The sequence below is a fragment of the Panthera tigris genome, chromosome E3, assembly GCF_018350195.1.
Source record: "Panthera tigris isolate Pti1 chromosome E3, P.tigris_Pti1_mat1.1, whole genome shotgun sequence".
NCBI classification, from domain to species: domain Eukaryota; kingdom Metazoa; phylum Chordata; class Mammalia; order Carnivora; family Felidae; genus Panthera; species Panthera tigris.
Genome location: NC_056675.1, coordinates 22,443,761 through 22,461,890, shown reverse-complemented (window position 1 = coordinate 22,461,890; position 18,130 = coordinate 22,443,761). Strand labels below are relative to the sequence as shown.

The window sequence follows — 18,130 nt, the reverse complement described above, 5'->3', positions numbered from 1 at the left end:
AAGGCCCAGGGGCAAGGGCGTGTTTGGTGCTATCAGAGAACAGCCATGACGCCAGGGTGATGCAAGGAGAAGAGGCCAAAATCGGAGAAGGTACAGAGGGGCCAGGTCGTCTGTGGCCTCTGGCCTTTTCTCTGAGAGAGATGCTAAAGTACGGGACAGCTGAGCAGAGGAGCATCGTGAGCTGACTGACCTCCTCAGGATCGCACCGCTCATCCACTCCAGGGCCAGGATTCTAGCCCTGGAGGTGAACCCAGTAACAAAGTCCTGGCGATTGTATCTCTCACTGCTGACCTTCTCTTCTCTCCCCATTGCAAAGCATTTGCTGCTATTCTGAGTCACCATTCTGCTGCTCACAGCAGTGAGACCCTCCCCCACTGCACTGAGGGCCAACACGGGCCTCCCCCATCCATCTCTTTGTGTAGCAGGAAACTGTATTAGTTGTCAGGGAAGTTACAGAGATAGATTCTGTGCCTTCACAGAGTTTCCAGTGCATTGGGGAAAACAGTGAGCAGTTACCATCCAGTATAAGTGAGGGGTAAAGTGGATGAAGGAAGCAAATAGGGACATTTAATCCAGATATAGACAGTTAAGGAAGGCTTCCCTGGGGAAGTGAAAATGTGAAGCAGGGGTAACTCGGTTGGCAAAGAGGAGACAATAGCCATCCCGTAGTAGCAAAGAGCAGGTGCAAAGGCCCTGAGGTGGGAGATGAAAAAATGAAGGTGGGTTGCAGGGCAGGATCCAAGAAGCGATGCGGTTGGAGAACCCGATCATACCGGGCCATGTAGGCCAGTGAAAGCACCGAGGTCTTTATCCCCAACCTAGTGGGTCACAGCGTTTAAGCAGGTGGCGACTTGGTTGGGTATGAAGAGGTGGAGGCTCACTCCGGTTGCATGAAAAGCCCAGTGAGAGGGGAACCAAGGTGGGTTGTCCCGGTGCGACATAGTAACAGGTGGTTGCGGAAGGAAGATGAATTCTGGAGACAGCTAGGAGGAAGAAAGAACAGTTCCCGGTGGTGGCTGAGACACGATGGATAAAAGAGAAACACAGGTGTTAAGGGTGGCTTCCAGGTTTCGGGCTTGCAGAGTGGATGTTGGCCATGCTTTTCATTGAGATGCAGGCCGGGGGAGGGGGCGAGCTGCAGAAACCACAGCTCACAGCGTGTACCTGTGCCCTCCGACAAGGGCATCCTCAAACCCTAATGATGTGTTCTGTGTGCTTCCTCTGCCAGAGGGCCAAGATCGGTCAGGGGACCAAGGCTCCAGAAGAAAAGACGACCAACACCATATCCAAACTTGACAACAATGGGAACAGAGACCGAATGAAACTGACCGATTTTAACTTCCTGATGGTGCTCGGGAAAGGAAGCTTTGGCAAGGTACAGTATGGCCTGGGGGCTGCACCCACTCCAGAAGCCAGGTGACAAGGCAGGCACATTTGCTGTTCATATGGGGCTTACATTCCAGCGAGGGAGAGAGTAAAAAGTAGATCCCCACTACAGTTCATAATGAAAACTGTGAAGAAAATGAATAGCCTGCTGTGCGCCAGAAACACACATCCAGAGGGAACCCATTTAGACCACCTGAGGAGGTGAGCCCTGAAAGATAAGGATGAATTAGCTATTCATTCCAAGAGCTAAGAATGAATGTTGCCAGCTGAGAGGATAGCAAGTGCAAAGGTCCTGAGGTGCAGAAGGGCTTGGCACACTCTAGGTACCATCAGAAGGTGTCGGGGCCAAAATGTCATGAGCAGGGCGAGGTAGAAGGATGTGCAGTTGCAGAGATGGGCAGGGGCCCGATCCTGCAAAGCCTTGTGAGCTGTGATGAAGAGTTTGGATTTTATTGGTAGAGCACTGGGGAACCATTGGAAGTTTTTAAACAGAGAAGTGACACGATCCGATGTGCCTTTTGGAAAAGATCACTTTTGCAGCCAAGGATAGGAACCCCTCCTCTCAAACAGCAGCAGAGTTGAAGGATGACCCTGGGACTCATAGAGTGGTTCTAGATACTTCCATAGATACTGGGAGACACTGTTTTACTGAAGCTGAGATTGTGATATAAGTATTCCTGAGTTGTTTAGTGTTGTTTTGGGTCTTCTAATCCCTCTGTGTGCCACAGATATGTCTTGTGTAAATCTCATACATACCATGAACTTAAGTGTGCAAAAAATATAAATTTCTTCTCCACCTCTGCAGCCTAAGCCCCAAATCTGGGAGTTTTCCTTGAGTTGTTCTTACCTGCCTCCCTCCCCTCCCCCGGCCGTGTGAAATCCATTCACGAATGCCGACACATCCTTCCCCAAAGCATGTTGTGCACTTACTGACTCTCTCCCCCTTCACAAATGCAGCACTAGTCTAAACCTCATACACCCGCTGGACTTCCCTGCGGCCACTCCTGTTACCTGTAACTAGTAACTTGCCATTTAGCATCTGTGGTCATTCTGGAACAGTTACATTATTAGGTCAAGACACTCCCCTGATTAAAACTCTCCAATGATGGGCCGCCTGGGTGGCTCAGTCAGTTAAGCATCCAACTCTTTACTTTGGCTCTGGTCAGGTCATTGTCTCATGGTTCGTGGGTTCGAGCCCTGCATTGGGCTCTGAGCTGACAGCACAGAGCCTGCTTGGGATTCTTTCCTTTCTCTGCACCTTTCTCTCTTTCTTTCTCAAAATAAATAAACTTAAAATAATAATAATAATAATAATAATAAACCTCTTCAATGATTTCCCATCACACTGAAATAAATTTCATACTGTGTCCTTGGCCTACATTTCTCTTTAGAATCTGATCCCAGTTCTCTGCCTGACTTCTTTTTCTTGCCCCTGTGACCCCCCGGTGCTCTGACCACCGTGGTCCTTGGGTTTTTGAAACACAGAAAGCCCCTTCCTCTCTTAGGGCTTTTGTTTGTTTGTTTGTTTTTCTCACAGTTGTTAAACTTTTTTAAAAATGTATTTATTTTTGAGAAAGAGAGTGAGTGGATCCCAAGTGGGCTCTCTGCTGACATTGTGGAGCCAGATGTGGGGTTCGAACCCACGAAGCATGAGATCATGGCCTGAGCTGAAGTCGGACTGAGCCACCCAGGCGCCCCCGTCTCTTAGAGCTTTTGTGATGCTATTCCCTTTATTCTTGGCATGGCTGGCTCCTTCTTATAACTCCCATCTCAGCCACGTCACCTCTTCTGAGAAGCCTTCCCTAATAGCCACCTCCTCAGCCACTCATCATTCCCCATCATATTCCACTCTCTCCTAGCAGCCATAACCGGATGGTACACTTCTTGTTTGTTGGTTGGTTTGTCTCTCCACTCTTGCTAAGAGCTGAATGCCACAAGAGGAGGACCTTCTCTGCCCTGTTCACCACTCTTCATCCACTGTTCACCCTGTTCACCACTGTTCATCCAGTGCCTATGGATTGAATGCATGCATTTTCTCTGTCCGTGGGTCACAGGGTGATCTGCTGAGATGAAATAAGGGATCTGAGGTGAAGGCTGAGAGTTTGCAGAGCTTGGGCAGGAAATGGGAGTGACAGCAGGAAAACACAGTAAGACTGCTGAGCAGCTCTCTAAAGTTGGTGATGGAAGTGGTCCATGCCTCTGTGTGATTTTTGCTGGTACCTCTGAGCAGCCTGGGTGTGGATGTGAGGAAGCTGGTGGCAAATTGGAGCTAAGGGGGGAATTAACAAGACCAGTGAGCCAGAAGGTTACAGTAATAAGGGAGTCAAGGATGCTGGGAAGAGAAATGCCCACTGCAGATCCAACATAGCCTGCTTTTCGTAGGTGCTCAGTAAAAGCGTATGGAATAAATGAATACAAATGGAATGTAGATCAGGTTGGAAAAGAAGTCAGAACAGGAAGAGGGTCACAACCCGGGTGGGAAAGAAGGAGTCTGGAAGCCTAGGGATGAAAGACAAACCGGTGAGGTCAAGAGATTTAAACTGCTAAGAACAGGGGCATTCAGATGATGACCACGAAAGAAGGGGCCTAAATGAAGAAGGGGTTCCGGTAATATGAGCCTGTCAGGGAGTTTTTAAAAGTGAAATTGTATTTTTAATAAGCAGTGTACTCACGTGGTTCATAATTAAAATTATATGGAAAGGATAAACATTGAGAAGTCTGCTCCCACCCAGGTTCACACCTTTCTGTGCCCCCTCACTGCTACTGCCCTCCATATGCAAACATTTTGTTCATTGAATTTGCACGCTCCTGGTTCCTACATGCTAATTTACCAAATATCTATATGGGTTTTTTTGTCCTTGTTACTGCAAAGGTTAGGATACTCTACGTATAGTTCCGCACCTTTGTGGTCACTTAACTACACAGGTTGGAGAGTTTTTGAGGAACGGAAGTATCAGAGGACTTTTCAGAAATGGTTAGAGTTGGGGGGTGGCTGGAGAAGTGGGAGAGTGGGTCTTTGGGGAACAGTGAGGGAATGAGAGAGAATAGATCATATGTTTCCATGGAAACTGTAACAATAATTGAGAGTTCTGCTCCAGGCTGGGGATGTGGCATCAAACAAATCACAGATGAAAACAAAGTATGTCATGAAAGCCGAGACAGAATAACAAAACCTCAGTGATCCTCTAAAACGTAGAGTAAACCTTTGCACCTCCGGTTTTGCCCACCATGGTTTTAAATTAATGTGATTTTTATATTTGAATGCCTACTTAAAAAAATTAATGCTTTATTTACTTATTTGGGGTGGGCAGACAGAGAGAGGGAGAGAGAGAGAATCCCAAGCAGGCTGCATGCTGTCAGCACAGAACTTGACGCGGGGCTTGATCCCTCAACCCTGGGATCGTGACCTGAGCCGAAATCTGACAGAGCCACCCAGATGTCTCTGAATGCCTACTTTTGACAGTTGCAATCTTGTCAGGTGTATAGGTCAATCCCCTTAAAAAATTGTTTTAATGTTTATTTATTTTTGAGAGAGAGAGAGACAGAGACAGAGACAGAGACAGAGACAGATTGTGAGTAGGGGAGGGGCAGAGAGAGAAGGAGACACAGAATCCAAAGCAGGCTCCAGGCTCTGAGCTGTCAGCACAGAATCCGACGCAGGGCGCCCCATAGGTCAACCCGCTTAAACAGAACGACACGGCATGCTCATTGGTCTCCCTCTTCCAAAGATGGAAGGCATCGGTCTTTGAGGTGATGCCTTCACACCTCTCCTCTCCCAGGTCCACTGTATCAGATGTGGCCCAGAAAAATGTGCTCTTAAGCACTGTCATAATTTGTGGGGCAGCTAGGGAGTGACACATGCCTTTTGCTAAGACCTGTGGAAATACAACAAATGACAAAGCAAGCGGGAAGGCCCCTGAGTTCCAAACGAGTAAGCCGTGTTTCAAAAACTCTGAAAAAGAGAACAGTCTGGAGTTTACTTTCCTGAACAGGTGGGAGTGTTTACCTGCAAGGGCTGTCTTGCTAAGCAGGGCTTCTTGGCGCATTTGGCTTACTTGGAGATAGATGCCTTCTGGAACTTTTGTAACAGAGCATTTCAAATCGATTACTCATTTACTATTTAATGTTTGTTTTTCTAGTTTTATCCTTCATGCTCTATTTTATTCATTCATTCATTCATTCATTCACGCATTCTTAGTGAGGTATAATCACCATATACCATTTTATTAGCTCCAGGAATACCACCTAATGATTCGATATTTGTATATATTATGAAATGACCACCACGGTGAAGTCTAGCTAACGTCCGTCCCCATCCATAGTTAAATTTTTTTTTTCCTTACGGTGAGTTTGACTCTCTGTTTTCCATGATTCCTTTCATCTGTGAGTTCTCTGCTTTACCAGCCACTACACTTTGTAAGAATTTAACCTCTGTGGTTGTCAAGGGATCACTGGAGATAAAATTATTCTTCAGCTATATAAATTGGGCAGCTGTGCACTGCCCAGATTGATTGCATGAGTGGACCTTATAAGAGAAAGACAGCAGGTACCTGATAGAGAATGGACACAGCACCAATACAACTCTCTACATTACAAACTTGATTCTTCTAACCCTCAAATGTGGCCACAACAAACATTTAACTGAGGCTAGTATCGCCTGCCCTCTGAGACTTCAGATGTGCTTGTGGTAGTGATCTGTAGGACCCAAATCTTTTTTGAAAAGTTATGCTGAGATGTTTGAGTGGAGACTCCTTTCTCTGTTATACTCCTGACTCTTGCCTATGGACTCCTGTGCTAGTTGGGGTGGGGAGCAAGGGGAGGCAGACGTACGCTGTGGTGAATGTAGATGTAACATAAAGAAGCTCAAACTCAGCAACACAAAAGTCTATGGGAAATGATTGGAAATCATGGGAAATGATTGGTAATAGAGAAAAATGAAAACAGTTCAATAATGTGAAAGTTAAACGTATTATAGTATATCCATGATATATTCAAAAGAATGAGGTCTCTCTTTGTCTTTCTGCCTGCCTATCATCATGGAAAGATGTCCATGACATAATATCAATTTAAACAGAAGGAAATCATAGAATAGTATGATTAAAAATATAAAATATAATATACACAGAATAATTCTTTTCATGTAATGTACTCATGGTCCCTGCTCTCATTGAACTTTTTCCCCAGTATCTTATTGTGGGAAAAACAACTTTTGAATATAGCACGGTTGAAAGAATTGTACAGTGAAGATCCTTAATACCCACTACCTAGATTCTACAACCAGCATTTGACTGGTTCTGCTTCATCACACATCTATCCATCCATCCGTCTTTCTGTCAACCCATTTTTAATGCACTTAAAAAGCAAGTTGCAGACACTGGTACACTTTACCCCTAAATTCTTCAGCATACATGCCATTTAACCAGAGTTCAGTATTTGTTTTTGGTAATTTTTAAGGTGAAATTTACATACAACAAAATGCACTAAGTAGTGTGTCATTCTATGAGTTCTGAAAAGTGCGTACTTTAAAATGCAGTGGAGGTATAAACATTAGTCAAGAAATCACACTGATACACGTGACGTGCAACTGTGATGTTTGATGTGCGCTATGAGAGCTCGCGGGAGTGGGCTCGGCCCTCATTGGAAGTCAGCAAAGGCTTCCCTGAGAAAGCGGGTCTTGGGCTGTACCTAAAGGATGAGTTAAGTGAGCTTCACAAAACGGCGATGGGAGAGTAAATGAAAATCTCAGGTCTCCTCTTCTTGACCCCACCCGCAAGCCAGGCTTGGCTGACCTGTGTGGTGGCCAAGGTACCTGAGCTCCTTCACGAGTTAGGGTGGATTCGACTGCTGTAACAAATAGACCCCCAAATGTACACTAGCTCAGACATGAAGGAAGTTCAATTTCCGTTCATGTAATAGTCTGAGATGGGTGTTCCTGACCTCACCCACTCTCTCCATATGGTGATTAAGGGACCCAGGTTCCTTCCGTCTTACATGACTCCATTAATTTCTGCTGCCTTGTTTTTTTGTCTACATTCAGAGGGCGGAGGGGGAGAAGTATGGGGGAGGCACAAGCTGCTTCTTAAAAGCCTTGCTTTGGAAGTGACTCCGATCACTTCTGCCTACACTCTATTAGAGAGAATTTAGTCACATGGCCATGCCTCTGTACAAGGGAGGCCGGGAAAACAATTTTGGTGGAAAGCTAGTGGCATCAGCCTACTTTTCAGCTCTGGATGGAATCTTTCTTGGGGACACAAGAGACTTTTTGACTTTCACCCTCAGAACTCCCGGCTTATCATGCTCCACAAACAAAAAACCATCAAGCTCCTCTTTTTGGTGACATTTCCTTGTGTTCGAATCATGGAACATGCCAGGTGTTGGTGCTGCTTTTCCTGAAGCATAGCATAAGCCAGGAATAAATTAAGTAGGAAGAAGTCGGCAGCTTATGAAATTAAAAGGAAAAAGTGGGAAGTCCATAGAAACTGGGTGCCCAGGTATAACACTTCTATCTTCAAAAGGTCCCATCCAGGTCTGTTGCTCTATATGCATTTAAGAAGGTTTAAAATAAAAAAAACTGAGAGATGAGACACCATTCAGTGCCCTCACCAAATGCCTGACTTTGCTAGAATAATGCCCAAGAGGTTGGTGACATTACTGCCTGAGTGTCACTAAGGAGACTGTTGAGGATTAGGCCATGGCACCTTCCCATAAGGTACCCCTAGAGACTTAGAACTTGTGTGCCACTCTCCAGGGTGCTGATGCTAATTCCTTTAGCTCAAAATGCAGACTGTAGAACAGAGTTGAATATAGCCTTGGCCATATTTCCCAAATATTCTCTTATTCATGCACTTGTTTAGGGTTTTTTTTTGGGGGGGGGCATGTACATACCTCCTTACTATCTTAAATTTTTTCCTTTAAATGGATTTAGTTGACTTTGTTTTCTTCTCTTAGCATTGCCCTTAAACAATGATATATATAAAGTCACAGACTTGATCTACCACTTGTATATTTACTCTACTATGTTTTAGGAAAACTTATTAAAAGAAAAATACTTTTGTCCTTGTATTGCTGATGGTACAAGTGTCATGTTTTGTGAAAAACTGTCTTAAAGATCTTACATTCACACAACGATTTGGCACTTCAATTACTATTGTTATTTTTAAGAACATGAGGTCTTTTGCTTCCTTTTTCAGTGAATATCTGGAAGGTACAGAAAGTGTCTGATCTTCTCTGTTCCCCATGTCCTTTCTGTTAGATGAGAAGCATGCGCAACATTTCCTGTACCCTTAAAAATCTTTCCTGTGATCTTGACCATCCCTCTGGGTCCTTTCCTCACCAAATATATCCAGAGAATGAAACTACTCTTTTGAGATTTGCTGCCTCCACTCCCTACCCACCACCTGTGCCCTGACCTTTTGAACTGTGACTTCTACCCTCAGCAAATTCTGAAACACCTGCCTCCCAGTTTTTATCAGTGATCTCCTGGCTCCTTACTCCCCACATCTGAACACAAGGCATGGTGGCTGCTTACGACAGCAGAGGGCAGACATGAGGGACAGGAACTGGGGCCGAGATTGGAATCCATACCCCATCCCAAGGAGAAGTCATCACTTTTATAAACTCCTCACCAACAGGCATAATTAAGGATTCCCTCATTCGAACAAGTATTTATTAAGCATCTACTATGTGCCAGGTACTCTTCTAGGTGAAGAGGAAATGGATGTGAACAAAACAGAGATAAATATCTGCCCTCATGGAACATATATTCTGTGGCAGTGGTGATGATGGTGATGATACCACCTAACAATTGAGTCCTTCCTATACGCCAGGCTCTGTTGTAAGGGCTTTGCATGTATTCACTCACACTTATGCTATAATGTGGCTGCTGTTATCTCTATCTTACAGATGAGGAAATGAGAGACAGAAAGTTAAAATAACTTGCTAAAGTCACATAGCTAGTCAGTGGCATTTGACAGACCGGGTTTGGTTTAGATGCACGCGATCTCGCATTCCTGGTCCCAACAGTGGTATACCTCGGGCATATTCTAGAAGGTTAACAGCTTTCCCTCTTATTTTCTCATTTCCCACTCTCTTCTTTTTCCCTCTGAGTGTAAGCAGAGTTTACGTGCCTTGGTTTTACTTTGAGCCTCTGCCATTAGACAAACCGCATGCCCGTGGTGACGGAAGGCTCCAGATTGCCTGCCCTCCCTCATCACTGCTCCTGTCAATCACCTACCTGTGTGCAGATGCTCATGGGACCTGTGAGCCATTGCAGGGATTCCTGAGCAGGCTCATGACAATGGACTCCCCGCTTCCAGCCCCTGCCCTTCTCCCTTCTCTGAGGGTCTCAGCTGGTGGGATCCTCCAGGTCCGGGAAGCATCTCTAGTGTGTGTAGTAACTCCTCAGCTGGCTTCCTTTCAGCCCCCAACCTCCATTTCTTCTAACCTGCACCCACCCTTTCACCTGTCCTACCTCTACAATTCCACACACCCCATCCCCATTGCCTCCAACTTTGACTGACCTCGTATGAATTGCCTGGGACCATGCTACGGATTTACATGCATTACATCATACGAACTCTCCCCTGAGCCCTGCGGGGTAGTTACTGACATGAACCCTATTATACTTACATGGAAATTGTAAATCAGAGAGGTTGAGTGGCCTCCCCAACACCACACAGCGGGAAGGAGGCAGGGCCAGGATTTGAAAGTAGGTCTTATGATTCTAGTTACAACTTCCCATCTCGGACAGATTTTGTCTCTGCTTTGGTGTCCGCTCATCTCCCCCAACCTGCTGGTCTTGTCTTTATTTGAAATGGCAGTTTCAGAACTGCTAGGGAGCTGCACAATGACATTTGTGGGTCCCTCCTTCTGCTGTGGAAAAAAAGTTAAAAATGATGCCTTATGTGATTGCATTGGTATAAGGACGAATATATTAATATAATAAGTTAAAGCATTTTTCTTTAACCTAAAAGCCCATTTTTTCTTGTGATTTTAAGAGAAATTAAAACGCTCTCACGAGCCCCTAAAAAGATTGTGCCCCCACCCCCAGCTCTGTGCTTAGTTTGCCTGCTATAGTGGGTGCCGGTTGCCAGCACTCGCCCCCTAGCACTGCATCCTCAGCAACGTCAAGGCTTGTCTCCCTGAAAGCCACCAGCACGCTTAGCTAGCGTGAGCTCTGGGTTCGTGCACAAGAGAGCAATCCAGAGCTCCGAGCCCCAGACTACAGCGTCTTCTGCTGGAACCAGCCACTGCGCTGAGTTAACACAGGAAGAAATGGCATGAGGGAATGAAAAGGCAGTTTAGTTCAAACCCGTAACAAAGGCCTTTCCTAAGTCTTGGAGCTCCTGATGTAGGAGTCTATCCTAATTTTAATCTCATTAGTGGTATGGAGTCACACGCACACATACACGTACATACATTAGATGTGGTTATATAATCCTACAGACAAAAGCACTTTCCTTTCCTTGAACCTGCTTTGCTATCTTCTTGCGCCATATGGTGAGCTCCTTTATCATATGGTTCACAGATAGCTCAAAGTCTTTGCTACCTGTTCCCTTAATCCTCTTCCAGAGAACCTTTCGACATTTGCTGTCTGATCTTGGATTCCTGCCTTCTCTTTGGTTCTATCCCAATTATGGCACCTTCCTCCCAGCCCCCAGCCGTTTTCAAATGCATTTCTGATTGCAGCGTGTTTTTGCCAACTCATCTTCCCAAATCATGGTGAGGTCCTTCCACCTTCCTGATTTTTCCACGGCTCTCCTCCGTGAAATGACTTGCTGCTGTTCTACAGCCCTTACCTCCACTCCTCAGAAGAGAGTCCATTACAGAACAAGAAATTAGAAGGGTCCATTTTCCCCCAACAAAATTGATTATATCAAGGAAAATGAGATCTCTGGAATTCAAATTTTATAAGCCTCTGCCCTGCTACAAGTAGATGGTCAAGCCAGAGTGAGCAAAGGGGGTACTTATTAGAAAGACGTGCCTGTTTCTGTGTCTCTCATCAATACCCGAAGGCAGGAAGCACAGCCGGAACAAGGAAGCTTCTTCCAGGAAACCAACAACATGGCCTCCATCTTGGGGGCCCCAGTCTGTCATCCCTGCTTCTTGCTAATGTCTCTCTCTGTGGATATGCACCAGCCTGTGTCACTCCTCAATTCTCAATATCTATTTCTCACATCTGGACTATCGTAGAATTTTAAAATCCCAGGAAAGAGAATCTGATGGGCCAGTATGGCACAGGGATCCCGATGATCCGTGGCCATGGGGAGAGGTTGCTTTGCCAGCCATCCATCAGGAAAGGACAACAGAAACAGGCTTTCTGAAAAGCAGAGGGGGTTTGGGCAGTTTCTGTAAGAGAAGGAAGGAAATAACTGTCCTGTCTGATACACAGACCAAAGTGGGAGTTGCTGTTAAGCCTGTACGTTCTTGAACGTGTTGCCTGACTCTTTGGGAAAAATAATACGAAGTGAATTCTACTTCTGCTGTTGAAGGGCCAGCTAGAGGCTATTAGCATGGAAACTGTGTCTCAGGTGATAATTCATGGCCACTGGTCCAATTACTGTGCTGTCACGGCTCCTGCTACTCTCCGCATATCCATGTCAACTGCATCTTTATGTGCTGTTTCAGAAATCCACAGTCCTGTTAAGATGAATCCCGGGTTTCTAACAGCATAACCCATAATTTTTTTCTACAACAAACATAATAGCAGAAACCTGTAGGTTATAATTGCCCAACACCCAGGGTAAAAATGTGGGATGCACAAATATGGATAGTGAATACGATTAGACATAGTGTGTTTCAACCCCCCTTCCTGCCCAAAACCTTATTGAAAACTGCTGCAGAGATTGATAATATATTCTGAGCATTGAGTACTTGTCTAAATGTTTTGTGTGCATTGCTCATTTAAATGTTACAGCAATTTGGGGCTCCTGGGTGGCTCAGTCGGTTAAGCGTCTGACCGGCTCAGGTCATATCTTACGGCTCGTGAGTTTGAGCCCCACATTGGGCTCTGTGCTGATGGCTCAGAGCCTGGAGCCTGCTTTGGAGTCTGTGTCTCCCTGTCTCTCTGCCCCTCCCTGCTCATTCTGTCTCTCTCTCTCAAAAATAAAGAAAATGTTAAAAAAAATTGTTTAAACTTTACAACGATCTTACAAGGTGGGTACTATTGATAGCTCCATTTCACAGATGAGGAAGTAGAGGCTGAGACAGGCAAGAGACTTGCAGATTTACGCAAACAGTGAATGCAGGATCAAACCCAGGGGGTCCGTCTCCTGAATGCATAACCACTAAGCCACATGGCCAGCTGCCCTCCAAGTGCTCCATTTCGGCCTTGGAGGAAGCCCGTTCTCCATTAGCCTATAACACCACCAGCAAAGGAAGGCTTGCGCACACAGGGCAGATCAGATTATAGAGAAAACAGGCTTCCTTTGTGCAACCTAATTGTTCAAATCGATGACAGACCCTTAAGGGTTTCATTGCATTTTCTTTCGGTAAAAGGCATCAGTTACTGGTTTGCTTTCCCTGGGGAACCGTGTGAAAAAACAGTCAAATGAAATCTGCTTTTATTTTAACCATCTACCTTTGTCAATTGTAACACATGATTCAAAGAAAATTGACTAAGCATACATATCGCCAGCATTGATTTTGGCTCAAAAGAACGCTACAATAACTGGAGTTGATACCTATCAGTTATCATTAACCGATTCTATGATATCAGTAATTAGGAGTCATATAGCCCAGGGTTTTGAAATTTTTGCGTTTCTTAGGACAACCCAATCAAACAATTAAAAAATTTTTTTAAATGAAATCCAACTAAACATCTTCATTGAAAACATAGGAGCTAGGCATATGAGGTTCCAATCTCCTTATCCCCCTCTGCCCCCCTGTCCCCAGCATTGGCTGTGAGTCATTCCTTCCTCAGTGTAGTGACATTTGCTTAACAATAGCAAGCCCAGAGATGACTCGGCTAAAAGTACCTCCATTCTAAACTTCCTTTCACGCTTCCTCCGGCTCTCTCTGCTAGTGGGCAATAGTTCAACTTGATTAAATCTGAGGTGTCACATGACATCGTTTTAAAAGGCTTAAATCTTAACACCTGTTAACCCAAACTCTGACCTGAAATTTTGGCTGATCTCCCCCATTATCAATGTCCCCCACTACCGTGGTGCATTCATTACCATTGATGAGCCTGTGTTGACACGTCATCATCACCCAACGTCCACAGTTTACATTAGGATTCACCCTTCGTGTTGTACATTCTGTGGGTTTGGACAAATGTATAATGACATGTATCCACCGTTATAGTATCATACAGAATAGTTTTCACTGCCCTAAAAATCCTCTGCGTTCTGCCTATTCATCCCTCCCGCCCCCCTACCCCCTAGCAACCACTGATCTTTTCACTGTCTCCATGGTTTTGCCTTTTCCAGAATGTCATATAGTTGGAATCATACATATGTAACCATATAAAGAGATTTTATTTTAAATACAGAAAGCCTTACATAATAAATCATGAAATAACCAAGTTGTATCATCGGAGTTGATCTGCGTGCTGAGTGTCACTGTTCTTATTTTTTGTTCGTCCAACTTGAAGATTGTACCCACCAAGTCCTACCCAGATCCACACTATTAACTCCCAATTAACATCTTTTCCCCATTGTATCCCTCTTCCATTTTTTCTGAAGTACTTCTTCAATTAACAAGTCTCCCCAGTTGCCAGAAATCATTTCTACACTGTTAACTTCCTGTTTATGGCTAGAGGCAAAGGCATTTGATTTCCCCAACCCACATGACTTCATATTTGGTTAATGTGACCACCATTAAAAATAAAATTTAAACGCACAGTATGTGTGGACATACGTGCTTAGGAAACTTGATCCGAAGTTTGAACGATAAGAATACACTTTGTAGATCAAACTCGGGGCCCTGAGGGTAACCTAGAGCATGTAACCTAGGACATCTTCTTGTCCAGTGAAAGTTGAAGGTCAGGAAAGCCTCAAAGGCTAACAATTCATCGGCCATGATGAACATGACCCCTTCTGTTCTTTCTCTCTGTTGTTGAGCTCTTCACATGCCTTATGCCATGGAGTCATCCTCCTGGCCCCATGGACTGATGGACTCTTGTCTACATGTTGCTCCCACATCCAGCATGCTCTAAGATCGCTCAGTTGGAATGGATCTGCCCCACACTCCAAGCCTCTGGTTACCAAGGGTTGAGTGGCTCGAGCCAAGCCTTTATCCCTGGCCCAGTCCGAGGGCGGACTTCGGCACATCTGCATGCCACAACAGACCGATCGATGAAGGCCTGGAGGCCAGGCATATCGTCCCTCCCTCGTTCAGAACTTTGGAAGCTGACAGAGGCTCTGCTGATTTCACAGGGAAGCCCTGTCCACACTGAGCATTCACCTCCCCGAGGGTCCTCTTAGCCTCCTGGGGAGGGCTCGTGCCCGCCCCATCTCTAAGCACAGAATGTAGGACCTGGCTTTCATTCCGGACTTGGCATTACATCTCCTGGGAGATTGATTTTGCAGACATTTTGGTCTGTGGCTTCGGCTCGCCTTCTGCCTTTCTGTTTGTCCCTTCCGGTAAAGAGAGAGAGAACCATGCTCCCCATAGAGGGAGTTGGAGCGTCTATTTTATTCTTCCTGACTCTGCTTTCGCGTTAACAATGTGGCTTGCTGTGGTGCTGAGTGCCCAGTGTCACCTGCGTTATGTCACTCGCTCTCACAGCAGCCCTGTGGGGGACGAGCTGCCATTGTGGCCCTTTCATGGGCGAGGGAACTGAGACTCAGAGAAGTTGAGTAATTCGCCCACGATTACACAGCAAGCACATGACCGAGCCAGGCTTTAAATTCGTGGTTACAGAGCCGAACTTGTACCACCGGGGTCTCACAATTCTAATTAGATGCAAAGCTTCCAGCTCTTCAGACTCTGTCGCAGCCGCATTCTTACCTCAAAGAGCTTGTCAGCGTCCCTGTCATGTTAGAAGATGTGGATGCGGGAGCTAACCTTCATTTTGTAACGCAGCCGCACCCAGATTTCTCTCACAGTCCTCCTCCTGAGTGGGTGAACACTTTGGGAGGGGCAGATGGACAGCGTTTGCCCAGTGCTCCAGCCCCTGATTACACCACCACCCTGATGGCCTGCCAAACCACCACTGCGTCCTCCCCCGGGCAGGCCAAGCCTGGCACAAGAAGGCCCCCAATATTTAGAAGATTCTGATTTAATTGGTCGGGACTGTGGCCCAGGCATCAGCTTCTGGAAGCTCCGCAGAGAATTCTAATGTGCGTCCTGGAGAAACAGGAGCTTGGTGCCAGCCTGCAAGGCAGACCCCAGCTAAGGGTGGGGAGGGGAGGAGCAGCGTCTGCCTTCAGATCAGAGCTGAGCTGATCTAAAGTACCCTCTGCTGGCCTCCATGGGGCTGGGTGCAACCCACAGGAGACAGCCCAGAGAGCAGGGGAACCCCTGAAAAGATGGAACCCTAAAATAAGGGAGGATGCACGCCTTGCAGCAGACCACCACCCAAGACCTGCCCCCGAGACTGCTCCCTTGTGTGGTGGGTGTGGGAGAGGAGGGGGCCAGGGTCTACAGCGAGCCTAGGGCGTATACACCCGGCGTTAAGTAGCTTCTCTCTCCCTGTCCCATGCCAACCTCAGCTCAGGCACCTTATTGACCCATCCTCTTCTCCCAGGTTGGACTTTCGGGACCCCATGAGCCTCAAGTCCGTCTCTGTCTTTCTCTTTTGGATGCACCATTTGAGTTCAAGTTCAAGTCTTTCCCCAATCCCAGTGTGTTAGTTCAGCTTGGAGGTTCCAACAGTGCTAGATGCTTGGTCTCCCCCCCCTCCTCCCCTCCCCTCTCCCCCTCCTCCCCTCCCCCTCCTCCCCTCCCCCTTCTCCTCCTTTCCCCTTCTCCCCCTCCCTCTCCCCCTCCCCTTCCTCCTCCTCCCCTTCCTCCACCTTCCCTGTTGTAGGGATGTTGTTGAGAACACCATCCACTGTAGGACTATGAGTTGAAGATCCATGCGAGACAGTTCTTTGAGACCTAAGTTCTAGGGAAAGCTTATTCTTCTCTTTAAAAAATTATTTTCTTGGGGTGCCTGGGTGGTTCAGTTGGTTTAGCGTCCAACTTCAGCTCAGGTCATGATCTCACAGTCCGTGAGTTCGAGCCCCGCGTTGGGCTCTGTGCTGACAGCTCAGAGCCTGGAGCCTGTTTCGGATTCTGTGTCTCCCTCTTTCTTTCTCCTCCTCTGCTCATGCTCTCTCTCTTCTCAAAAATAAATAAACGTTAAAAAAATTAAAAAAAAAAAAAAAGATTTTCCTTAAAGGAAATATAAACTTGTGTTAGATTTCATGTGTCTCTGGTTGCTTTGGCCTCCAGGAACCTGAGGAGGGAGGAAGAGAAAAAGAGAGAAACTGTAAACACTTACTTTATAGTGTATAATGCTTTTAACCACCTTTATTGTAGTATAATTTACATATCATGAAATCCACTTGTTTATGTTATATAATCTTGAATGCCACTTCAATTTCTTTGTGAAATATGGGTTAGATATGGCCATATATAAGTTAAATAACCCTTAGACCTAAGTCACTGGAGATCTCCAGTGACCCAGAGCTAGGGTTTTTGTTTGTTTTTTTTAAGCTACTTTCTCCTCATGCAGATTTTTCCCATTCATTTATCCAATGAATATTCCTTGAGTGTCTGTTGGGGGTACAACAGTAAACAAGTCAACAAAATAACTGCTCTCAGAGAGCTTACATCTAAGGAGGGAGGGAAGGAGAGAGAGAGAGGACTCTAATGCCAGGTGTGGTGAGTACTATGAAGAAAAACAAAGTAAGGGGAAGCGGATGAGGAATAACAAACTGGGCTGTAACTTTAGAGAGAGTGGTCAGTGGCACCTGGGTGGCTCAGTTGGTTAGGCATCTGATTTCAGCTCAGGTCATGATCTTGCAGTTTGTGAGTTCAAGCCCCGAGTTGGACTCTGTGCTGGCAGTTCAGAGCCTGGAGCCTGCTTTGGATTCTGTGTCTCCCTCTGTCTCTGCCCCTCCTCTGCTCACACTCTGTTTCTCTCAAAAATAAATAATCATTAAAAAAGTTTTTGGTTTTTTTTTTTTTAAATTTAGAGAAGGTGGTCAGGGAGGACCTCTGCAAGGAGATGAGGGAGTAAACTTGAGCATATCTATGGGGAGAGTCCTAAGTGCAGTGGGGGGAGAGGAAGACCCCAGGAAGGGAGAGTGAGCACAGACCCACTTGCATTTTATAGCATCATTGGGGTATGTAGAAAACAGTGGGCGTGTTGGTTGGGAACAAGTGGTCGGGATGGGGGCAGGCGGGGGAGCAAGGAATAATTAGGAGACAATTTCAGGAGGCCAGACTCAGGAGCATGGTGGCTTAGGTCAGGAAGGACGTCGGAGAGGGAATACATTTTGAATGCAGAACGGACAAAACTTGTTGATGCCTTGGATGAGGGGCATAACCAAGAGGAGTTAAGAGAGACTCAGTTTGGCTTTGGACTTTCGGCAGGTGTCCGGTGAAGTTGGGGAAAGGGAGAGCGGGGTCTTGGGTCCCTGACTATGCCTGACCTTTCACATTGGTAAGCGCACGGACCCACAGTTAGTTGAGAAGCAGACATTGGTGCTGGTGGGCAAGGATCATGATCAGGCCCCTTGGTCGTTCTCGGTCGATTGTTCTCTGATAAAGATGAAGTAGATGATAACCACTGTAGTGGGTGGAATTGTCTTCC

General features: G+C 46.0%; 1 protein-coding gene across 6 annotated transcripts in view; it reads left to right on the top strand.

Annotated features, from left to right (window-relative positions):
- PRKCB (protein kinase C beta) overlaps positions 1–18,130 on the top strand; it is a 330,403-nt gene that overhangs the window by 244,424 nt on the left and 67,849 nt on the right. For all 6 annotated transcript variants that reach the window (XM_042971551.1, XM_042971553.1, XM_042971550.1 and 3 more), the window contains one exon: positions 1,229–1,375. In XM_042971551.1, the coding sequence (XP_042827485.1) occupies positions 1,229–1,375 (147 nt within the window). The remainder of the gene's footprint in view (positions 1–1,228; positions 1,376–18,130) is intronic.